Source organism: Petromyzon marinus, chromosome 3 (genome assembly GCF_048934315.1).
Source record: "Petromyzon marinus isolate PM22_M1 ecotype Great Lakes invasive population chromosome 3, UKy_Petmar_22M1.pri1.0, whole genome shotgun sequence".
Classification (NCBI taxonomy): Eukaryota; Metazoa; Chordata; class Hyperoartia; order Petromyzontiformes; family Petromyzontidae; genus Petromyzon; species Petromyzon marinus.
Genome location: NC_133669.1, coordinates 24687792 through 24713497, shown reverse-complemented (window position 1 = coordinate 24713497; position 25706 = coordinate 24687792). Strand labels below are relative to the sequence as shown.

Genomic DNA, 25706 nt, shown 5'->3' with positions numbered 1-25706 from the left:
CTCTCGCGCCTTCGCCCGCTCGGCACGAGGGCGGCCGCGGCCGTTCGAGGGACGGGCATCATTCTTCCGCGCGCTCCGCGGATCGCCTCTCCTCCCGCCGCCGATGTTATTGATGCGCGGAATGGGTCGCGCATTCACGCCGCGAGCAAGGACGCGCGCCGGGAGGCATTCGCCGATCCGATCGGCACGATTTCGGGGGTCACCGTGGGCCCCGACAAAGTAAAGGTGTCCCCCTCGGTGGCGAACTTTGCCGTCGGTCGTTTGCCAGCCGCCGCCGCCGCCCCCCGCCGCTCCCCTCGGAGGACGGCTGACGAAACGCTCGCGTCGCGTAAGCCACGTGCGCAGGACGCTCGTACGAAACACGGAACGTCATCGGCGTCGGAGTGGAGAATGTACGTGCAACGATGGAGGTAACGGGAATGCCGTACGGCTGATGGGCTGTAGTTTTGTTTTGCTGATCTAGGGAGATGGATAAGTGAAGGAGGCGTGCTGTCTGCTTATTTACGTTGTTAATCCGCAACAGGGACATCAACATATGACGTGTATATATTATATAAAGAGAGAGATATTTGTGGCAATGTATAGGCAGAAGAGAAGAGGAAGGGCTTGCTCTGGACTTGCACAGGGGCAGGGATTCGACAGCACGGACGGCCCTGGGGGGAAAGGGAATTCTAGACCGTGGGAGCAGCAGAGAAGAATGGGCGACCTCCCACCGAGCCAAGGTCGAGATGGGGCTTCGACAGGAGGCCTCGGCTGCTGGAGCAGAGAGCGCGAGGTGTGGTGGGAAGGAGATGACGCACCGAGTACACGGCTACCTTCCGTGGGGGGGGGGGGGGGTAGAATTGTTTTTTGTAGTTACGGCACCTGGTGAAGAAGTCACAGGGCCGCCTACGGTAGAAACTGATGTTTCATCTCGCGATGTCATTTACACGAAGGTGTTTTCTCCCCAAATGCGTAATAACACATTGTCTCATGTGCTTCAAGTAGAGAAGTTGTGGCGTCGTGCACTCATGTCGAACATACGAAGGGTTGGGTGAGAATTCCTAAGGAGTCGGACCGGTCATGGCTCACGCCAGCGGTGAGCGATATCCAAACTGGCCTTGGGTCCTCATCTCCCCCACCCCCTCCCCCCCCCCCCAAGTAGATCACCAACATCGATTGTTTCACTTCTTCAAACATGTGTACACATTCGCTTATCATGTATAGGTATATATATATGGTTTCATAAGGGTGGCTTGTTTTGGGAGCGTGCATGAAGAGGCGACAGAGAACTGCGTGCAACAACGGGATAAATTACAACCTTGGGACTCCGGCATCGGCTCGTTCGCGTGGCGACATTCGTCCCGCATTCGTGATGACAGCGGCAGATTTTTGCACGGCGCCAAATCGCCTTTGGCGCCAGCTTCATTCAGGGCGAGGCCTTGTGGGGCGCCCGGTCACTTCCATCCGGAGCCGAGGGCGCGCGTCGTCTGAGCGCGCGGCGCGCGTCCCAGCTGTTTCGGGATGCGCGTCGTGAACGTTCCCATTGGTAATTATTGCGCCGCACGGTACGCATTCAGCTATACGTTGTTGTTGTTGTTGTTGTTTTTTTAATGCAGCGTGCTCGAGCTATTTTAAACAGCCCTTGTCATGCCCCCAATTGTGTCGGCACGCGTTTTACAATTGCGGATATCGGTAGATGCCTTCTCTTCCCCCGTCTCTTTGTTTTTTACGCTCTCGAGAAAACGTTTTCGTTGGGGTTTTCACGCAACCAATCAACTGCGGGGGGCGGTGGACGCGTAGAGTTGGGCCCCCGCTTTTGTCAATCTTGGCTCGCCACGTGGCCAGCGTGAGGCGACGCGCCCCTGGGCGTCGTTTGCTGCACGCGGGGCTCAAACGAGCGTCGACGCCTCTGCCGCCGACGCCGCCGCCGCCGCTGCCGCTGTTGCTGCTGTTGCTGCTGCTGTTGTAAGTCGCACGGCATCAGACCCCAGCAGCGAGCTGCCCTGCCTGCGACCAGGCCTGGCCGTGTGCCGTAACTGGCCGTGCGCGGTTACCTGGTCGCGTTCGACGGTTACCTCGTTGTGTCCGACGCTTCGAGCGCCGTTGAGCGCTCCTCCGACACCGAAGCGACACTCGGGGCCAACGCGCGGACCGCCGCCGCTGAGATTTGCCTCGGGACACGCTGCCAACGCGCTTCTCGGGCCCATTGACAACGCAACGTCATCGGCAGAACACCTGTGGCGTTGTTGCCGTTGTGGTGGCTGTGTTTGGCTTGGAATTAATTAGCGGATATTGTTTTTTTGCACGGAGGGGGAAAAAAAGTGGGAATTGCAGGCTTAGATAGATTGAGGGTGGGGAGAGCTTATGGGTGTGTGTTTTTAATATCCCCCCACCCCACCCACACGCACACATCACCACCACCGCATTCATCAATTAGAATGCCTCGGTGATTAGCTTTGCTTCGTTGTGCTGGTTTATCGCCCTCTGCTGTGTTTGCTGGCTCCAGGGCATTACTGAAAGTTATTCTGCATTATCACAGCACACTTTGTCATTATCAAATCAGAGCAAAAGCCGCGCTGCCACATTGTTCTTGCAAATTAATCGTACCGCCACTCAGAAATAAACAGGGCCCAGCTCGCCCGATTGAAATTTACATCGTTTCCTTTGAGGATTTTTAGATGAATGAGCTGGTCAGCTCTGCCCTCTTCCCCCGACGAGGGGGGGGGGGGGCGAGTGGGGGGGGGGATTTGGATGTCGCAATCCGACGAACGGCAAACGGTCAATTCTCTCGATTGCTGTTTGCTTGGATATTTCATTAGCTCGGAGTGTATGAGGCTGACGAATGTTGATTGATGTGAGGGAGATGCAAAAATCGAATGTGTAATGCCCAGAATGAGTTACTAAACCCCGTTTAAGTCATTGTGCATTTCAAGACGGGCATTTTAAAAATGCTCAATTGGTCGCCTAATCCAAGATTTGTCCTGCGGACTGTTTAAGACGTCGTGAATTATGCTGCTAATTAATACGCTTTCACGGGGCGATGAATGCGGTGGTGGCATTTGATTAGGGCTGTTGCATTCGTTTCAGGCGCGATGCAGGGAAATACGCCTTGGTTGTGGATCTGCCTTAATGTGCAAGGGATGGTAACCACAACAACCATTAAACTGTGATGGTGGTGATAATTATTATGTTTACGCTTGTTTGTTCCGCGGAGGCTTCGCCGATTCTGACGACTCTTTTTGAGTTTGGCTCCGCGTGAATATGAATGTATTGTCCAACCTGTCACCACCCGGCACAGCCAATTATTAAGGTTTGTTACGTACACCGGCGTGTTGGAGAGTAAACCCACAACATTGACAATTCGGGTGCAGTGACGTTTCGCTTGTGATTACCACCAGCCTCACGAGGCTGTTTAGCGATGCGTTTATATGTACGCGATCTAACCCAAAGCAACCCTCTCATTGACAACATTGGTCGCGAAAGCCTACGACGCATTAAACTACACACCGCGACCTTTTCATCCAATTCCACGAACGAGCTTTTGGCTTCGTGTGTGAGGAAAGCGCAACGCGGTTCGTGGTAGAAACCTCAGCACGAGGTTCCGTGACTCACCCAAAGCTCCCCACGGATGGCAACAAGCGTCTGTGGCTCCATTGCCACCGCCTTGGCCACCATGCAGCCCCAAGTCCACGTCTCCTGGTTTCATCGATCTGCCGTCCAAGTCCTCTCCGAGGTTCAGCTCCGCTTTGCTTATTTCTCTTTGAGAAGATTGGGCGCGTTTAAAGTGATTTGGTCGCAGGCGAAAGGTCTTAAACTTTAAGCAAGTTTAGAATACACCAGGCAACATCAATAATGTATTTTGGAGGCGAACGTTGGCTGTACCTCTCAATATCTAGGGTTTGTTTGGCCGCGTAAATCTTGTGGGCTGCATGGCGATGTCACGTGACGTGCAATGCACTGTGGAGTTGCCAATCCTATGGTCACCATCTCAAATTGATGCTGTCTTTAGAAATCACTTTTATTTGTTTCCAGCCTGCGGTCACTTTTCTGTCCCATGGCTTTATCTTTCTCTCTCTCTCGTGATTCGTGGAAAGTGTCAGAATCGGTTCACAGTGCAGCTTCTATCAAATTAGCCGGCGGTCCCGCGGTGGAGAAATTAACAACACGAAGCTTGATTGGATTCGCCTCTCTGCGCGGTAGCGCGTGGTGTGTGCGGTGTGCCGGCTTTGTGCAATTAGGGGTGAGCTTATTTGTTAATCCGTTTGCAAGTTAACAGGTGGCAAACGCAATGGTTGGTGCTGATTTTTTTTTTGGCACTGTGAATCCTTGCTCGAGTATTTATTTTATTGAATATAATTAACCCGGGACAACCTCTGCGCGAATGAAACCTGTCATTCGCTCAGACCCCCAGGAGCAAGCGACAGAGAAAGCGGCAGCAGCAGCAGCTTCACACCAACATTACACAATTGCAGTACTGTACTGTACAAATCACTGGCTAAACAAACAAACAAAAAAACAAACACATTTTTTTTTTAAAACCGAAATATGAAAATACCGATAATTTGCCTGCAGAAGTTCATTCGACATTATTATGGGTTGGCGGCTGTTGTGGATGGCATGAGGGTGCGTTGTCACGACGAAACATTTACAGAACGAGAGGAGAGAGACAGAGAGGATGGAGAAACGGGGAGAGTGTGAGATGGGCCGAGATTCTTTAAAAAATCGTCTTCTCTCGTCGAACTCCACGAGGCAAGAAGCACACGAAGCTTGGGTTGCGCTTTCCAAGGCCCACGCACGTCATTATAATGACTCAAGTCTATTAGTGCCATTACATCTGCGAGGTCCCCTGCGTTCAGGCAATCTGGCTGGGCTCAAGCCATCCGGACGCTTTTAAGAGCACCAACTACGAACTAAAAAAAAACGAGGCGTATCATACAATGTTCCATCTGGCGAAATTGCTGCAACGATGGCTCCGGTTGTGCGAGGGATTATTTCTTTTTTTTTAAAGAATCTCGGACGTGGAGAATAGCTGCTTATAGAAGCTTACCAAGTGGGAGGCATGCCACGATTGTGATGGATGTGAGCTCTACGTAAAAAAAAAAAAACGAGCTCTGAGCTATCGAAGCGGCCGTTTTGTCTTCGTCTTTCCCACGCCGGCAGCCCCCCTCCGCTCGCTCTCCGCTGAGCAACAGATCATCACCTCTCGCTCGGTTACATATTCCACAATTCGGCATCAAACGGGCAGCTGACAGGCATCTGACGCGACTACGCCGGGCACGCGTCGTTCAGCATTCACCTTCCGCTGCCACCACCCCGTGGCATTTCAGAGATACATTTTCCCAGATGGCCGCGTTGGATATGACGTTGATTTTGTTGTTGTTGTTGTTGATTTGGAGGTATTATACAATGAGAATCGGAATCTTTATTTAGACTGCAGAAGGAATCCGATGAGCTATGAAGCTCTTTTTTCACGGCTGTACAGCATGTACGGGTCAGCAAGTTACCACGAGAAACAATGCAACACACACAATAGGAGTGCAAAATAGAGAAAATGGTAAGAAAGTCACTAAATATATTTTAAATTAATCAATTATATGAGTCCGATTGATCAAGTTTGGGCAGACCACTTCAAGATAACACCACACAGCAGTAGTCCCTCAATAGCATGGCACATTAACATTGGACTATCCATACAAGGTAAGCATCAAAGGTACAAATCTTATTTTCAAATGGGAATATATCCAGCGCTAATCTCCTGCTTAAGGAATATTAAGCGTGCTCGAGCAAATGCTTTGATTAATTAGAATGCGATTAAATTATAATCTCACTAAGAGCCCTTGGTAGTGAAATTACTGCTCCAAACTATTTTTTTTATGGAATACAATGATTGTAAAAAATACGAAGGAACGGGTGGCCCAGAATGAACCGTTCTGTCATGCTGCACTGGAACGCCTTCCATGCTCGCTAGATAGAGGTTATCATCCTCTTCTGTGCTCGCTAGATAGAGGTTATCACCCTCTTCCATGCTCGCTAGATAGAGGTTATCACCCTCTTCTATGCTCGCTAGATAGAGGTTATCACCCTCTTCAACGCTCGCTAGATAGAGGTTATCACCTTCTTCCATGCTCGCTAAATAGAGGTTATCACCTTCTATGCTCGCTAGATAGAGGTTATCACCCTCTTCCATACTCGCTAGATAGAGGTTATCACCCTCTTCTATGCTCGCTAGATAGAGGTTATCACCCTCTTCCATGCTCGCTAGATAGAGGTTATCACCCTCTTCCATGCTCGCTAGATAGAGGTTATCACCCTCTTCCATGCTCGCTAGATAGAGGTTATCACCCTCTTCCATGCTCGCTAGAAAGAGGTTATCACCTTCTTCTATGCTCGCTAGATAGAGGTTATCACCCTCTTCAACGCTCGCTAGATAGAGGTTATCACCTTCTTCCATGCTCGCTAAATAGAGGTTATCACCTTCTATGCTCGCTAGATAGAGGTTATCATCCTCTTCTGTGCTCGCTAGATAGAGGTTATCACCCTCTTCTATGCTCGCTAGATAGAGGTTATCACCCTCTTCCATGCTCGCTAGATAGAGGTTATCACCCTCTTCCATGCTCGCTAGATAGAGGTTATCACCTTCTTCTATGCTCGCTAGATAGAGGTTATCACCCTCTTCAACGCTCGCTAGATAGAGGTTATCACCTTCTTCCATGCTCGCTAAATAGAGGTTATCACCTTCTATGCTCGCTAGATAGAGGTTATCATCCTCTTCTGTGCTCGCTAGATAGAGGTTATCACCCTCTTCTATGCTCGCTAGATAGAGGTTATCACCCTCTTCCATGCTCGCTAGATAGAGGTTATCACCCTCTTCCATGCTCGCTAGATAGAGGTTATCACCTTCTTCTATGCTCGCTAGATAGAGGTTATCACCTTCTTCCATGCTCGCTAAATAGAGGTTATCACCTTCTATGCTCGCTAGATAGAGGTTATCATCCTCTTCTGTGCTCGCTAGATAGAGGTTATCACCCTCTTCTATGCTCGCTAGATAGAGGTTATCACCCTCTTCCATGCTCGCTAGATAGAGGTTATCACCCTCTTCTGTGCTCGCTACATAGAGGTTATCATCCTCTTCTGTGCTCGCTAGATAGAGGTTATCACCCTCTTCTATGCTCGCTAGATAGAGGTTATCACCCTCTTCCATGCTCGCTAGATAGAGGTTATCACCCTCTTCCATGCTCGCTAGATAGAGGTTATCACCCTCTTCCATGCTCGCTAGATAGAGGTTATCATCCTCTTCCGTGCTCGCTAGAAAGAGGTTATCATCCTCTTCCATGCTCGTTAGATAGAGGTTATCATCCTCTTCCATGCTCGTTAGATAGAGGTTATCACCCTCTTCTGTGCTCGCTAGATAGAGGTTATCACCCTCTTCCATGCTCGCTAGATAGAGGTTATCACCCTCTTCCATGCTCGTTAGATAGAGGTTATCATCCTCTTCCATGCTCGCTAGATAGAGGTTATCATCCTCTTCTATGCTCGCTAGAAAGAGGTTATCATCCTCTTCCATGCTCGTTAGATAGAGGTTATCATCCTCTTCCATGCTCGTTAGATAGAGGTTATCACCCTCTTCTGTGCTCGCTAGATAGAGGTTATCATCCTCTTCCATGCTCGCTAGATAGAGGTTATCATCCTCTTCCATGCTCGTTAGATAGAGGTTATCATCCTCTTCCATGCTCGCTAGATAGAGGTTATCATCCTCTTCTGTGCTCGCTAGATAGAGGTTATCACCCTCTTCCATGCTCGCTAGATAGAGGTTATCACCCTCTTCCGTGCTCGCTAGAAAGAGGTTATCATCCTCTTCCATGCTCGTTAGATAGAGGTTATCATCCTCTTCCATGCTCGTTAGATAGAGGTTATCACCCTCTTCTGTGCTCGCTAGATAGAGGTTATCACCCTCTTCCATGCTCGCTAGATAGAGGTTATCACCCTCTTCCATGCTCGTTAGATAGAGGTTATCATCCTCTTCCATGCTCGCTAGATAGAGGTTATCACCCTCTTCTGTGCTCGCTAGATAGAGGTTATCACCCTCTTCCATGCTCGCTAGATAGAGGTTATCACCCTCTTCCATGCTCGTTAGATAGAGGTTATCATCCTCTTCCATGCTCGCTAGATAGAGGTTATCATCCTCTTCTATGCTCGCTAGAAAGAGGTTATCATCCTCTTCCATGCTCGTTAGATAGAGGTTATCATCCTCTTCTATGCTCGTTAGATAGAGGTTATCACCCTCTTCTGTGCTCGCTAGATAGAGGTTATCATCCTCTTCCATGCTCGCTAGATAGAGGTTATCATCCTCTTCCATGCTCGTTAGATAGAGGTTATCATCCTCTTCCATGCTCGCTAGATAGAGGTTATCATCCTCTTCTGTGCTCGCTAGATAGAGGTTATCACCCTCTTCCATGCTCGCTAGATAGAGGTTATCACCCTCTTCCATGCTCGCTAGATAGAGGTTATCACCCTCTTCCATGCTCGTTAGATAGAGGTTATCACCCTCGTCTATGCTCGCTAGATAGAGGTTATCACCCTCTTCCATGCTCGTTAGATAGAGGTTATCACCCTCTTCCATGCTCGCTAGATAGAGGTTATCACCCTCTTCCATGCTCGTTAGATAGAGGTTATCACCCTCTTCCATGCTCGCTAGATAGAGGTTATCACCCTCTTCCATGCTCGTTAGATAGAGGTTATCACCCTCTTCTATGCTCGCTAGATAGAGGTTATCACCCTCTTCCATGCTCGTTAGATAGAGGTTATCACCCTCTTCCATGCTCGCTAGATAGAGGTTATCATCCTCTTCTATGCTCGCTAGATAGAGGTTATCACCCTCTTCCATGCTCGCTAGATAGAGGTTATCATCCTCTTCCATGCTCGTTAGATAGAGGTTATCACCCTCTTCCATGCTCGCTAGATAGAGGTTATCACCCTCTTCTATGCTCGTTAGATAGAGGTTATCACCCTCTTCCATGCTCGTTAGATAGAGGTTATCACCCTCTTCTGTGCTCGCTAGATAGAGGTTATCATCCTCTTCCATGCTCGCTAGATAGAGGTTATCATCCTCTTCCATGCTCGTTAGATAGAGGTTATCATCCTCTTCCATGCTCGCTAGATAGAGGTTATCATCCTCTTCTGTGCTCGCTAGATAGAGGTTATCACCCTCTTCCATGCTCGCTAGATAGAGGTTATCACCCTCTTCCATGCTCGCTAGATAGAGGTTATCACCCTCTTCCATGCTCGTTAGATAGAGGTTATCACCCTCTTCTATGCTCGCTAGATAGAGGTTATCACCCTCTTCCATGCTCGTTAGATAGAGGTTATCACCCTCTTCCATGCTCGCTAGATAGAGGTTATCACCCTCTTCCATGCTCGCTAGATAGAGGTTATCACCCTCTTCCATGCTCGCTAGATAGAGGTTATCATCCTCTTCCGTGCTCGCTAGAAAGAGGTTATCATCCTCTTCCATGCTCGTTAGATAGAGGTTATCATCCTCTTCCATGCTCGTTAGATAGAGGTTATCACCCTCTTCTGTGCTCGCTAGATAGAGGTTATCATCCTCTTCCATGCTCGCTAGATAGAGGTTATCACCCTCTTCCATGCTCGTTAGATAGAGGTTATCATCCTCTTCCATGCTCGCTAGATAGAGGTTATCATCCTCTTCTATGCTCGCTAGAAAGAGGTTATCATCCTCTTCCATGCTCGTTAGATAGAGGTTATCATCCTCTTCCATGCTCGTTAGATAGAGGTTATCACCCTCTTCTGTGCTCGCTAGATAGAGGTTATCATCCTCTTCCATGCTCGCTAGATAGAGGTTATCATCCTCTTCCATGCTCGTTAGATAGAGGTTATCATCCTCTTCCATGCTCGCTAGATAGAGGTTATCATCCTCTTCTGTGCTCGCTAGATAGAGGTTATCACCCTCTTCCATGCTCGCTAGATAGAGGTTATCACCCTCTTCCGTGCTCGCTAGAAAGAGGTTATCATCCTCTTCCATGCTCGTTAGATAGAGGTTATCATCCTCTTCCATGCTCGTTAGATAGAGGTTATCACCCTCTTCTGTGCTCGCTAGATAGAGGTTATCACCCTCTTCCATGCTCGCTAGATAGAGGTTATCACCCTCTTCCATGCTCGTTAGATAGAGGTTATCATCCTCTTCCATGCTCGCTAGATAGAGGTTATCACCCTCTTCTGTGCTCGCTAGATAGAGGTTATCACCCTCTTCCATGCTCGCTAGATAGAGGTTATCATCCTCTTCCATGCTCGTTAGATAGAGGTTATCATCCTCTTCCATGCTCGCTAGATAGAGGTTATCATCCTCTTCTGTGCTCGCTAGATAGAGGTTATCACCCTCTTCCATGCTCGCTAGATAGAGGTTATCACCCTCTTCCATGCTCGCTAGATAGAGGTTATCACCCTCTTCCATGCTCGTTAGATAGAGGTTATCACCCTCGTCTATGCTCGCTAGATAGAGGTTATCACCCTCTTCCATGCTCGTTAGATAGAGGTTATCACCCTCTTCCATGCTCGCTAGATAGAGGTTATCACCCTCTTCCATGCTCGTTAGATAGAGGTTATCACCCTCTTCCATGCTCGCTAGATAGAGGTTATCACCCTCTTCCATGCTCGTTAGATAGAGGTTATCACCCTCTTCTATGCTCGCTAGATAGAGGTTATCACCCTCTTCCATGCTCGTTAGATAGAGGTTATCACCCTCTTCCATGCTCGCTAGATAGAGGTTATCATCCTCTTCTATGCTCGCTAGATAGAGGTTATCACCCTCTTCCATGCTCGCTAGATAGAGGTTATCATCCTCTTCCATGCTCGTTAGATAGAGGTTATCACCCTCTTCCATGCTCGCTAGATAGAGGTTATCACCCTCTTCTATGCTCGTTAGATAGAGGTTATCACCCTCTTCCATGCTCGTTAGATAGAGGTTATCACCCTCTTCTGTGCTCGCTAGATAGAGGTTATCATCCTCTTCCATGCTCGCTAGATAGAGGTTATCATCCTCTTCCATGCTCGTTAGATAGAGGTTATCATCCTCTTCCATGCTCGCTAGATAGAGGTTATCATCCTCTTCTGTGCTCGCTAGATAGAGGTTATCACCCTCTTCCATGCTCGCTAGATAGAGGTTATCACCCTCTTCCATGCTCGCTAGATAGAGGTTATCACCCTCTTCCATGCTCGTTAGATAGAGGTTATCACCCTCTTCTATGCTCGCTAGATAGAGGTTATCACCCTCTTCCATGCTCGTTAGATAGAGGTTATCACCCTCTTCCATGCTCGCTAGATAGAGGTTATCACCCTCTTCCATGCTCGCTAGATAGAGGTTATCACCCTCTTCCATGCTCGCTAGATAGAGGTTATCATCCTCTTCCGTGCTCGCTAGAAAGAGGTTATCATCCTCTTCCATGCTCGTTAGATAGAGGTTATCATCCTCTTCCATGCTCGTTAGATAGAGGTTATCACCCTCTTCTGTGCTCGCTAGATAGAGGTTATCACCCTCTTCCATGCTCGCTAGATAGAGGTTATCACCCTCTTCCATGCTCGTTAGATAGAGGTTATCATCCTCTTCCATGCTCGCTAGATAGAGGTTATCATCCTCTTCTATGCTCGCTAGAAAGAGGTTATCATCCTCTTCCATGCTCGTTAGATAGAGGTTATCATCCTCTTCCATGCTCGTTAGATAGAGGTTATCACCCTCTTCTGTGCTCGCTAGATAGAGGTTATCATCCTCTTCCATGCTCGCTAGATAGAGGTTATCATCCTCTTCCATGCTCGTTAGATAGAGGTTATCATCCTCTTCCATGCTCGCTAGATAGAGGTTATCATCCTCTTCTGTGCTCGCTAGATAGAGGTTATCACCCTCTTCCATGCTCGCTAGATAGAGGTTATCACCCTCTTCCGTGCTCGCTAGAAAGAGGTTATCATCCTCTTCCATGCTCGTTAGATAGAGGTTATCATCCTCTTCCATGCTCGTTAGATAGAGGTTATCACCCTCTTCTGTGCTCGCTAGATAGAGGTTATCACCCTCTTCCATGCTCGCTAGATAGAGGTTATCACCCTCTTCCATGCTCGTTAGATAGAGGTTATCATCCTCTTCCATGCTCGCTAGATAGAGGTTATCACCCTCTTCTGTGCTCGCTAGATAGAGGTTATCACCCTCTTCCATGCTCGCTAGATAGAGGTTATCACCCTCTTCCATGCTCGTTAGATAGAGGTTATCATCCTCTTCCATGCTCGCTAGATAGAGGTTATCATCCTCTTCTATGCTCGCTAGAAAGAGGTTATCATCCTCTTCCATGCTCGTTAGATAGAGGTTATCATCCTCTTCTATGCTCGTTAGATAGAGGTTATCACCCTCTTCTGTGCTCGCTAGATAGAGGTTATCATCCTCTTCCATGCTCGCTAGATAGAGGTTATCATCCTCTTCCATGCTCGTTAGATAGAGGTTATCATCCTCTTCCATGCTCGCTAGATAGAGGTTATCATCCTCTTCTGTGCTCGCTAGATAGAGGTTATCACCCTCTTCCATGCTCGCTAGATAGAGGTTATCACCCTCTTCCATGCTCGCTAGATAGAGGTTATCACCCTCTTCCATGCTCGTTAGATAGAGGTTATCACCCTCGTCTATGCTCGCTAGATAGAGGTTATCACCCTCTTCCATGCTCGTTAGATAGAGGTTATCACCCTCTTCCATGCTCGCTAGATAGAGGTTATCACCCTCTTCCATGCTCGTTAGATAGAGGTTATCACCCTCTTCCATGCTCGCTAGATAGAGGTTATCACCCTCTTCCATGCTCGTTAGATAGAGGTTATCACCCTCTTCTATGCTCGCTAGATAGAGGTTATCACCCTCTTCCATGCTCGTTAGATAGAGGTTATCACCCTCTTCCATGCTCGCTAGATAGAGGTTATCACCCTCTTCCATGCTCGCTAGATAGAGGTTATCATCCTCTTCCGTGCTCGCTAGAAAGAGGTTATCATCCTCTTCCATGCTCGTTAGATAGAGGTTATCATCCTCTTCCATGCTCGTTAGATAGAGGTTATCACCCTCTTCTGTGCTCGCTAGATAGAGGTTATCACCCTCTTCCATGCTCGCTAGATAGAGGTTATCACCCTCTTCCATGCTCGTTAGATAGAGGTTATCATCCTCTTCCATGCTCGCTAGATAGAGGTTATCATCCTCTTCTATGCTCGCTAGAAAGAGGTTATCATCCTCTTCCATGCTCGTTAGATAGAGGTTATCATCCTCTTCCATGCTCGTTAGATAGAGGTTATCACCCTCTTCTGTGCTCGCTAGATAGAGGTTATCATCCTCTTCCATGCTCGCTAGATAGAGGTTATCATCCTCTTCCATGCTCGTTAGATAGAGGTTATCATCCTCTTCCATGCTCGCTAGATAGAGGTTATCATCCTCTTCTGTGCTCGCTAGATAGAGGTTATCACCCTCTTCCATGCTCGCTAGATAGAGGTTATCACCCTCTTCCGTGCTCGCTAGAAAGAGGTTATCATCCTCTTCCATGCTCGTTAGATAGAGGTTATCATCCTCTTCCATGCTCGTTAGATAGAGGTTATCACCCTCTTCTGTGCTCGCTAGATAGAGGTTATCACCCTCTTCCATGCTCGCTAGATAGAGGTTATCACCCTCTTCCATGCTCGTTAGATAGAGGTTATCATCCTCTTCCATGCTCGCTAGATAGAGGTTATCACCCTCTTCTGTGCTCGCTAGATAGAGGTTATCACCCTCTTCCATGCTCGCTAGATAGAGGTTATCACCCTCTTCCATGCTCGTTAGATAGAGGTTATCATCCTCTTCCATGCTCGCTAGATAGAGGTTATCATCCTCTTCTATGCTCGCTAGAAAGAGGTTATCATCCTCTTCCATGCTCGTTAGATAGAGGTTATCATCCTCTTCTATGCTCGTTAGATAGAGGTTATCACCCTCTTCTGTGCTCGCTAGATAGAGGTTATCATCCTCTTCCATGCTCGCTAGATAGAGGTTATCATCCTCTTCCATGCTCGTTAGATAGAGGTTATCATCCTCTTCCATGCTCGCTAGATAGAGGTTATCATCCTCTTCTGTGCTCGCTAGATAGAGGTTATCACCCTCTTCCATGCTCGCTAGATAGAGGTTATCACCCTCTTCCATGCTCGCTAGATAGAGGTTATCACCCTCTTCCATGCTCGTTAGATAGAGGTTATCACCCTCGTCTATGCTCGCTAGATAGAGGTTATCACCCTCTTCCATGCTCGTTAGATAGAGGTTATCACCCTCTTCCATGCTCGCTAGATAGAGGTTATCACCCTCTTCCATGCTCGTTAGATAGAGGTTATCACCCTCTTCCATGCTCGCTAGATAGAGGTTATCACCCTCTTCCATGCTCGTTAGATAGAGGTTATCACCCTCTTCTATGCTCGCTAGATAGAGGTTATCACCCTCTTCCATGCTCGTTAGATAGAGGTTATCACCCTCTTCCATGCTCGCTAGATAGAGGTTATCATCCTCTTCTATGCTCGCTAGATAGAGGTTATCACCCTCTTCCATGCTCGCTAGATAGAGGTTATCATCCTCTTCCATGCTCGTTAGATAGAGGTTATCACCCTCTTCCATGCTCGCTAGATAGAGGTTATCACCCTCTTCTATGCTCGTTAGATAGAGGTTATCACCCTCTTCCATGCTCGTTAGATAGAGGTTATCACCCTATTCTGTGCTCGCTAGATAGAGGTTATCATCCTCTTCCATGCTCGCTAGATAGAGGTTATCATCCTCTTCCATGCTCGTTAGATAGAGGTTATCATCCTCTTCCATGCTCGCTAGATAGAGGTTATCATCCTCTTCTGTGCTCGCTAGATAGAGGTTATCACCCTCTTCCATGCTCGCTAGATAGAGGTTATCACCCTCTTCCATGCTCGCTAGATAGAGGTTATCACCCTCTTCCATGCTCGTTAGATAGAGGTTATCACCCTCTTCTATGCTCGCTAGATAGAGGTTATCACCCTCTTCCATGCTCGTTAGATAGAGGTTATCACCCTCTTCCATGCTCGCTAGATAGAGGTTATCACCCTCTTCCATGCTCGCTAGATAGAGGTTATCACCCTCTTCCATGCTCGCTAGATAGAGGTTATCATCCTCTTCCGTGCTCGCTAGAAAGAGGTTATCATCCTCTTCCATGCTCGTTAGATAGAGGTTATCATCCTCTTCCATGCTCGTTAGATAGAGGTTATCACCCTCTTCTGTGCTCGCTAGATAGAGGTTATCACCCTCTTCCATGCTCGCTAGATAGAGGTTATCACCCTCTTCCATGCTCGTTAGATAGAGGTTATCATCCTCTTCCATGCTCGCTAGATAGAGGTTATCATCCTCTTCTATGCTCGCTAGAAAGAGGTTATCATCCTCTTCCATGCTCGTTAGATAGAGGTTATCATCCTCTTCCATGCTCGTTAGATAGAGGTTATCACCCTCTTCTGTGCTCGCTAGATAGAGGTTATCATCCTCTTCCATGCTCGCTAGATAGAGGTTATCATCCTCTTCCATGCTCGTTAGATAGAGGTTATCATCCTCTTCCATGCTCGCTAGATAGAGGTTATCATCCTCTTCTGTGCTCGCTAGATAGAGGTTATCACCCTCTTCCATGCTCGCTAGATAGAGGTTATCACCCTCTTCCGTGCTCGCTAGAAAGAGGTTATCATCCTCTTCCATGCTCGTTAGATAGAGGTTATCATCCTCTTCCATGCTCGTTAGATAGAGGTTATCACCCTCTTCTGTGCTCGCTAGATAGAGGTTATCACCCTCTTCCATGCTCGCTAGATAGAGGTTATCACCCTCTTCCATGCTCGTTAGATAGAGGTTATCATCCTCTTCCATGCTCGCTAGATAGAGGTTATCACCCTCTTCTGTGCTCGCTAGATAGAGGTTATCACCCTCTTCCATGCTCGCTAGATAGAGGTTATCACCCTCTTCCATGCTCGTTAGATAGAGGTTATCATCCTCTTCCATGCTCGCTAGATAGAGGTTATCATCCTCTTCTATGCTCGCTAGAAAGAGGTTATCATCCTCTTCCATGCTCGTTAGATAGAGGTTATCATCCTCTTCTATGCTCGTTAGATAGAGGTTATCACCCTCTTCTGTGCTCGCTAGATAGAGGTTATCATCCTCTTCCATGCTCGCTAGATAGAGGTTATCATCCTCTTCCATGCTCGTTAGATAGAGGTTATCATCCTCTTCCATGCTCGCTAGATAGAGGTTATCATCCTCTTCTGTGCTCGCTAGATAGAGGTTATCACCCTCTTCCATGCTCGCTAGATAGAGGTTATCACCCTCTTCCATGCTCGCTAGATAGAGGTTATCACCCTCTTCCATGCTCGTTAGATAGAGGTTATCACCCTCGTCTATGCTCGCTAGATAGAGGTTATCACCCTCTTCCATGCTCGTTAGATAGAGGTTATCACCCTCTTCCATGCTCGCTAGATAGAGGTTATCACCCTCTTCCATGCTCGTTAGATAGAGGTTATCACCCTCTTCCATGCTCGCTAGATAGAGGTTATCACCCTCTTCTGTGCTCGCTAGATAGAGGTTATCATCCTCTTCCATGCTCGCTAGATAGAGGTTATCATCCTCTTCCATGCTCGTTAGATAGAGGTTATCACCCTCTTCTATGCTCGCTAGATAGAGGTTATCACCCTCTTCCATGCTCGTTAGATAGAGGTTATCACCCTCTTCCATGCTCGCTAGATAGAGGTTATCATCCTCTTCCATGCTCGCTAGATAGAGGTTATCACCCTCTTCCATGCTCGTTAGATAGAGGTTATCACCCTCTTCTATGCTCGCTAGATAGAGGTTATCACCCTCTTCCATGCTCGTTAGATAGAGGTTATCACCCTCTTCCATGCTCGCTAGATAGAGGTTATCACCCTCTTCCATGCTCGTTAGATAGAGGTTATCACCCTCTTCTGTGCTCGCTAGATAGAGGTTATCATCCTCTTCCATGCTCGCTAGATAGAGGTTATCATCCTCTTCCATGCTCGTTAGATAGAGGTTATCACCCTCTTCCATGCTCGTTAGATAGAGGTTATCATCCTCTTCTGTGCTCGCTAGATAGAGGTTATCACCCTCTTCCATGCTCGCTAGATAGAGGTTATCACCCTCTTCCATGCTCGCTAGATAGAGGTTATCACCCTCTTCCATGCTCGTTAGATAGAGGTTATCACCCTGTTCCATGCTCGCTAGATAGAGGTTATCACCCTCTTCTATGCTCGCTAGATAGAGGTTATCATCCTCTTCTATGCTCGCTAGAAAGAGGTTATCATCCTCTTCCATGCTCGTTAGATAGAGGTTATCATCCTCTTCCATGCTCGTTAGATAGAGGTTATCACCCTCTTCTGTGCTCGCTAGATAGAGGTTATCATCCTCTTCCATGCTCGCTAGATAGAGGTTATCATCCTCTTCCATGCTCGTTAGATAGAGGTTATCATCCTCTTCCATGCTCGCTAGATAGAGGTTATCATCCTCTTCTGTGCTCGCTAGATAGAGGTTATCACCCTCTTCCATGCTCGCTAGATAGAGGTTATCACCCTCTTCCGTGCTCGCTAGAAAGAGGTTATCATCCTCTTCCATGCTCGTTAGATAGAGGTTATCATCCTCTTCCATGCTCGTTAGATAGAGGTTATCACCCTCTTCTGTGCTCGCTAGATAGAGGTTATCACCCTCTTCCATGCTCGCTAGATAGAGGTTATCACCCTCTTCCATGCTCGTTAGATAGAGGTTATCATCCTCTTCCATGCTCGCTAGATAGAGGTTATCACCCTCTTCTGTGCTCGCTAGATAGAGGTTATCACCCTCTTCCATGCTCGCTAGATAGAGGTTATCACCCTCTTCCATGCTCGTTAGATAGAGGTTATCATCCTCTTCCATGCTCGCTAGATAGAGGTTATCATCCTCTTCTATGCTCGCTAGAAAGAGGTTATCATCCTCTTCCATGCTCGTTAGATAGAGGTTATCATCCTCTTCTATGCTCGTTAGATAGAGGTTATCACCCTCTTCTGTGCTCGCTAGATAGAGGTTATCATCCTCTTCCATGCTCGCTAGATAGAGGTTATCATCCTCTTCCATGCTCGTTAGATAGAGGTTATCATCCTCTTCCATGCTCGCTAGATAGAGGTTATCATCCTCTTCTGTGCTCGCTAGATAGAGGTTATCACCCTCTTCCATGCTCGCTAGATAGAGGTTATCACCCTCTTCCATGCTCGCTAGATAGAGGTTATCACCCTCTTCCATGCTCGTTAGATAGAGGTTATCACCCTCGTCTATGCTCGCTAGATAGAGGTTATCACCCTCTTCCATGCTCGTTAGATAGAGGTTATCACCCTCTTCCATGCTCGCTAGATAGAGGTTATCACCCTCTTCCATGCTCGTTAGATAGAGGTTATCACCCTCTTCCATGCTCGCTAGATAGAGGTTATCACCCTCTTCTGTGCTCGCTAGATAGAGGTTATCATCCTCTTCCATGCTCGCTAGATAGAGGTTATCATCCTCTTCCATGCTCGTTAGATAGAGGTTATCACCCTCTTCTATGCTCGCTAGATAGAGGTTATCACCCTCTTCCATGCTCGTTAGATAGAGGTTATCACCCTCTTCCATGCTCGCTAGATAGAGGTTATCATCCTCTTCCATGCTCGCTAGATAGAGGTTATCACCCTCTTCCATGCTCGTTAGATAGAGGTTATCACCCTCTTCTATGCTCGCTAGATAGAGGTTATCACCCTCTTCCATGCTCGTTAGATAGAGGTTATCACCCTCTTCCATGCTCGCTAGATAGAGGTTATCACCCTCTTCCATGCTCGTTAGATAGAGGTTATCACCCTCTTCTGTGCTCGCTAGATAGAGGTTATCATCCTCTTCCATGCTCGCTAGATAGAGGTTATCATCCTCTTCCATGCTCGTTAGATAGAGGTTATCACCCTCTTCCATGCTCGTTAGATAGAGGTTATCATCCTCTTCTGTGCTCGCTAGATAGAGGTTATCACCCTCTTCCATGCTCGCTAGATAGAGGTTATCACCCTCTTCCATGCTCGCTAGATAGAGGTTATCACCCTCTTCCATGCTCGTTAGATAGAGGTTATCACCCTGTTCCATGCTCGCTAGATAGAGGTTATCACCCTCTTCTATGCTCGTTAGATAGAGGTTATCACCCTCTTCCATGCTCGCTAGATAGAGGTTATCACCCTCTTCCATGCTCGCTAGATAGAGGTTATCATCCTCTTCCATGCTCGTTAGATAGAGGTTATCACCATCTTCCATGCTCGCTAGATAGAGGTTATCACCCTCTTCCATGCTCGCTAGATAGAGGTTATCATCCTCTTCCATGCTCGTTAGATAGAGGTTATCACCCTCTTCCATGCTCGCTAGATAGAGGTTATCATCCTCTTCCATGCTCGTTAGATAGAGGTTATCACCCTCTTCTATGCTCGCTAGATAGAGGTTATCACCCTCTTCCATGCTCGCTAGATAGAGGTTATCACCTTCTTCTATGCTCGCTAGATAGAGGTTATCACCTTCTATGCTCGCTAGATAGAGGTTATCATCCTCTTCTATGCTCGCTAGATAGAGGTTATCACCTTCTTCTATGCTCGCTAGATAGAGGTTATCACCTTCTTCTATGCTCGCTAGATAGAGGTTATCATCCTCTTCCATGCTCGTTAGATAGAGGTTATCACCCTCTTCCATGCTCGCTAGATAGAGGTTATCACCCTCTTCCATGCTCGCTAGATAGAGGTTATCATCCTCTTCCATGCTCGTTAGATAGAGGTTATCACCCTCTTCCATGCTCGCTAGATAGAGGTTATCACCCTCTTCTATGCTCGTTAGATAGAGGTTATCACCCTCTTCCATGCTCGCTAGATAGAGGTTATCACCCTCTTCCATGCTCGCTAGATAGAGGTTATCATCCTCTTCCATGCTCGTTAGATAGAGGTTATCACCCTCTTCCATGCTCGCTAGATAGAGGTTATCACCCTCTTCCATGCTCGCTAGATAGAGGTTATCATCCTCTTCTATGCTCGCTAGATAGAGGTTATCACCCTCTTCCATGCTCGCTAGATAGAGGTTATCATCCTCTTCCATGCTCGTTAGATAGAGGTTATCACCCTCTTCCATGCTCGCTAGATAGAGGTTATCACCCTCTTCTATGCTCGTTAGATAGAGGTTATCACCCTCTTCCATGCTCACTAGATAGAGGTTATCACCCTCTTCCATGCTCGCTAGATAGAGGTTATCATCCTCTTCCATGCTCGTTAGATAGAGGTTATCACCCTCTTCCATGCTCGCTAGATAGAGGTTATCACCCTCTTCCATGCTCGCTAGATAGAGGTTATCATCCTCTTCCATGCTCGTTAGATAGAGGTTATCACCCTCTTCCATGCTCGCTAGATAGAGGTTATCATCCTCTTCCATGCTCGTTAGATAGAGGTTATCACCCTCTTCTATGCTCGCTAGATAGAGGTTATCACCCTCTTCCATGCTCGCTAGATAGAGGTTATCATCCGCTTCCATGCTCGTTAGATAGAGGTTATCACCCTCTTCCATGCTCGCTAGATAGAGGTTATCACCCTCTTCTATGCTCGTTAGATAGAGGTTATCACCCTCTTCCATGCTCGCTAGATAGAGGTTATCACCCTCTTCCATGCTCGCTAGATAGAGGTTATCATCCTCTTCCATGCTCGTTAGATCGAGGTTATCACCCTCTTCCATGCTCGCTAGATAGAGGTTATCACCCTCTTCCATGCTCGCTAGATAGAGGTTATCATCCTCTTCCATGCTCGTTAGATAGAGGTTATCACCCTCTTCCATGCTCGCTAGATAGAGGTTATCATCCTCTTCCATGCTCGTTAGATAGAGGTTATCACCCTCTTCTATGCTCGCTAGATAGAGGTTATCACCCTCTTCCATGCTCGCTAGATAGAGGTTATCACCTTCTTCTATGCTCGCTAAATAGAGGTTATCACCATCTTCTATGCTCGTTAGATAGAAGTTATCACCTTCTATGCTCTCTAGATAGAGGTTATCACCCTCTTCCATGCTCGCTAGATAGAGGTTATCACCTTCTTCTATGCTCGCTAGATAGAGGTTATCACCTTCCATGCTCGCTAGATAGAGGTTATCACCTTCTTCTATGCTCGCTAGATAGAGGTTATCACCTTCTATGCTCGCTAGATAGAGGTTATCATCCTCTTCCATGCTCGTTAGATAGAGGTTATCACCCTCTTCCATGCTCGCTAGATAGAGGTTATCACCTTCTTCTATGCTCGCTAGATAGAGGTTATCACCTTCTATGTTCGCTAGATAGAGGTTATCATCCTCTTCTATGCTCGCTAGATAGAGGTTATCACCTTCTTCTATGCTCGCTAGATAGAGGTTATCACCATCTTCTATGCTCGTTAGATAGAAGTTATCACCTTCTATGCTCGCTAGATAGAGGTTATCACCCTCTTCCATGCTCGCTAGATAGAGGTTATCACCTTCTTCTATGCTCGCTAGATAGAGGTTATCACCTTCCATGCTCGCTAGATAGAGGTTATCACCCTCTTCCATGCTCGCTAGATAGAGGTTATCACCTTCTTCTATGCTCGCTAGATAGAGGTTATCATCCTCTTCCATGCTCGCTAGATAGAGGTTATCATCCTCTTCCATGCTCGCTAGATAGAGGTTATCACCTTCTTCAATGCTCGTTAGATAGAGGTTATCACCCTCTTCCATGCTCGCTAGATAGAGGTTATCACCTTCTTCTATGCTCGCTAGATAGAGGTTATCACCCTCTTCAATGCTCGCTAGATAGAGGTTATCACCTTCTTCCATGCTCGCTAAATAGAGGTTATCACCTTCTATGCTCGCTAGATAGAGGTTATCACCTTCTTCTATGCTCGCTAGATAGAGGTTATCATCCTCTTCTATGCTCGCTAGATAGAGGTTATCACCCTCTTCCATGCTCGCTAGATAGAGGTTATCACCTTCTTCCATGCTCGCTAGATAGAGGTTATCATCCTCTTCTATGCTTGCTAGATCGAGGTTATCACCTTCTTCTATGCTCGCTAGATAGAGGTTATCACCTTCTTCTATGCTTGCTAGATAGAGGTTATCATCCTCTTCCATGCTCGCTAGATAGAGGTTATCACCATCTTCCATGCTCGCTAGATAGAGGTTATCACCTTCTATGCTCGCTAGATAGAGGTTATCATCCTCTTCTATGCTCGCTAGATAGAGGTTATCACCTTCTTCTATGCTCGCTAGATAGAGGTTATCACCTTCTTCTATGGTCGCTAGATAGAGGTTATCATCTTCTTCCATGCTCGCTAGATAGAGGTTATCACCTGCTTCTATGCTTGCTAGATAGAGGTTATCACCTTCTATGCTCGCTAGATAGAGGTTATCATCCTCTTCCATGCTCGCTAGATAGATGTTATCACCATCTTCCATGCTCGCTAGATAGAGGTTATCATCCTCTTCTATCCTCGCTAGATAGAGGTTATCACCTTCTTCTATGCTCGCTAGATAGAGGTTATCACCATCTTCCATGCTCGTTAGATAGAGGTTATCATCCTCTTCCATGCTCGTTAGATAGAGGTTATCACCCTCTTCCATGCTCGCTAGATAGAGGTTATCATCCTCTTCTATGCTTGCTAGATCGAGGTTATCACCTTCTATGCTCGCTAGATAGAGGTTATCACCTTCTTCTATGCTCGCTAGATAGAGGTTATCACCTTCTTCTATGCTCGCTAGATAGAGGTTATCATCTTCTTCTATGCTCGCTAGAGAGAGGTTATCATCCTCTTCTATGCTTGCTAGATAGAGGTTATCACCTTTTATGCTCGCTAGATAGAGGTTATCACCTTCTTCTATGCTCGCTAGATAGAGGTTATCACCTTCTTCTATGCTTGCTAGATAGAGGTTATCATCCTCTTCCATGCTCGCTAGATAGAGGTTATCACCATCTTCCATGCTCGCTAGATAGAGGTTATCACCTTCTATGCTCGCTAGATATAGGTTATCATCCTCTTCTATGCTCGCTAGATAGAGGTTATCACCTTCTTCTATGCTCGCTAGATATAGGTTATCACCTTATATGCTCGCTAGATAGAGGTTATCACCTTCTTCTATGCTTGCTAGATAGAGGTTATCACCTTCTATGCTCGCTAGATAGAGGTTATCACCTGCTTCTATGCTTGCTAGATAGAGGTTATCACCTTCTATGCTCGCTAGATAGAGGTTATCATCCTCTTCCATGCTCGCTAGATAGAGGTTATCACCATCTTCCATGCTCGCTAGATAGAGGTTATGATCCTCTTATATGCTCGCTAGATAGAGGTTATCACCTTCTTCTCTGCTCGCTAGATAGAGGTTATCATCCTCTTCCATGCTCGCTAGATAGAGGTTATCACCATCTTCCATGCTCGCTAGATAGAGGTTATGATCCTCTTCTATGCTCGCTAGATAGAGGTTATCACCTTCTTCTATGCTCGCTAGATAGAGGTTATCACCTTCTTCTATGCTTGCTAGATAGAGGTTATCACCTTCTATGCTCGCTAGATAGAGGTTATCACCTTCTTCTATGCTTGCTAGATAGAGGTTATCACCTTCTATGCTCGCTAGATAGAGGTTATCACCTTCTTCTATGCTCGCTAGATAGAGGTTATCATCTTCTTCTATGCTCGCTAGATAGAGGTTATCACCCTCTTCCATGCTCGCTAGATAGAGGTTATCATCCTCTTCTATGCTTGCTAGATCGAGGTTATCACCTTCTATGCTCGCTAGATAGAGGTTATCACCCTCTTCTATGCTCGCTAGATAGAGGTTATCACCTTCTATGCTCGCTAGATAGAGGTTATCACCCTCTTCTATGCTCGCTAGATAGAGGTTATCACCCTCTTCTATGCTCGCTAGATAGAGGTTATCACCCTCTTCTATGCTCGCTAGATAGAGGTTATCATCTTCTTCCATGCTCGCTAGATAGAGGTTTCTATCTTATTCCATGCTCGCTAGATAGAGGTTATGATCCTCTTCTCTGCTAGATGGAGGTTACCATTCCCTCGGTGCGCCGAGCTCACTGAAAGAAATCAATATCCAGGGTATCCCTCGACATTGACACTGCGCTCTGGGTCCTTGTGGTTTCCTCTCGAAACAAGCACAGGGCCCAAAGACCCTAAACCGTCTAGCGACCAGCAACAAACAGTACTGTTGTCAAAGTTGTGACCCGTATTATAGTGTGACGCGATTCTTGAATTGAGCACATTATTTGGTGGTACTGCAGCTGTGCACAAGCACAAATAAAAACAACAACAAACCTCAACAGATGAGTATTTAAAAATGCGTTGTCTGACATTTTAAAGGTAAATATAGGCGACGTTTCAGGCAGTGGCACTTCCACACAGAACATGAGATATCCCCCATTATATACTTTTTAAGGCATCCCAATTCACCAATGTGTTGAGTATTTTTTTATCGAGCGAGGTAATTGTGATAAGATCCGTGAGAAAAGGGAGGACGATGGTTTGGGGGGGGTGGGGGACCTCCAAAGTCGACTGGACAGCTTGGGAATGACTGCCGAACGTCCCGGGGAGTCTTGCCGTCATGGGCGACAGCGTGAACAAGTGTGAACAAGCGTGAACCAGCCTGAGCAAGCGTGAACAAGTGTGAACAAGCGTGAACCAGCCTGAGCAAGCGTGAACAAGCGTGAACAAGTGTGAACAACCCTGAGCAAGCGTGAACAAGCGTGAACAAGTGTGAACAAGCCTGAGCAAGCGTGAACAAGCGTGAACAAGCGTGAATAAGCGTGAACAAGTGTAAACAAGCGTGAACAAGCCTGAGCAAGCGTGAACAAGCGTGAACAAGCGTGAACAAGCCTGAGCAAGCGTGAACAAGCCTGAGCAAGCGTGAACAAGTGTGAACAAGCCTGAGCAAGCGTGAACAAGTGTGAACAAGCCTGAGCAAGCGTGCAAAAAGCGTGAACAAGCGTTAACAAGCGTGAACAAGCCTGAGCAAGCGTGAACAAGCGTGAACAAGCGTGAACAAGCCTGAACAAGCGTGAACAAGCGTGAACAATTGTAAACAAGCGTGAACAAGCCGGAGCAAGCGTGAACAAGCGTGAACAAGCGTGAAAAAGTGTGAACAAGCGTGAACAAGCGTGAACAAGCGTGAACAAGTGTGAGCAAGCGTGAACAAGCGTGAGCAAGCGTGAACAAGCGTGAACAAGCCTGAACAAGCCTGAACAAGCCTGAACAAGCGTGAACAAGCCGGAGCAAGCGTGAACAAACGTGAACAAGCGTGAACAAGTGTGATCAAGCGTGAACAAGTGTGAACAAGCGTGAACAAGCGTGAACAAGCCTGAACAAGCGTGAACAAGCCTGAACAAGCCTGAACAAGCCTGAGCAAGCGTGAACAAGTGTGAACAAGCGTGAACAAGCCGGAGCAAGCGTGAACAAGCGTGAACAAGTGTGAACAAGCGTGAACAAGCGTGAACAAGCGTGAACACGCCTGAGCAAGCGTGAACAAGCGTGAACAAGCCTGAACAAGCGTGAACAAGCGCGAACAAGCGTGAACAAGCGTGAACAAGCCTGAGCAAGCGTGAACAAGCCTGAACAAGCGTGAACAAGCCTGAGCAAGCGTGAACAATTGAAAGAGCAGCAAA

The 25706-nt window shown here is 47.0% G+C and overlaps 2 protein-coding genes across 6 annotated transcripts in view; both read left to right on the top strand.

Annotated features, from left to right (window-relative positions):
• Nucleotides 1–25706, top strand: part of LOC116957737 (sodium/potassium-transporting ATPase subunit beta-1-interacting protein 3-like) — a 175723-nt gene that overhangs the window by 78598 nt on the left and 71419 nt on the right. The gene's annotated exons all lie outside the window — the stretch shown is intronic.
• On the top strand, nucleotides 1063–24855 carry LOC142929981 (uncharacterized). Its single transcript, XM_076071965.1, has 3 exons — nucleotides 1063–1078; nucleotides 22673–24177; nucleotides 24219–24855. Exons 1-2 carry the CDS (start codon nucleotides 1063–1065, stop codon nucleotides 24088–24090), a joined length of 1434 nt encoding a protein of 477 aa, XP_075928080.1. The 3' UTR covers nucleotides 24091–24177; nucleotides 24219–24855.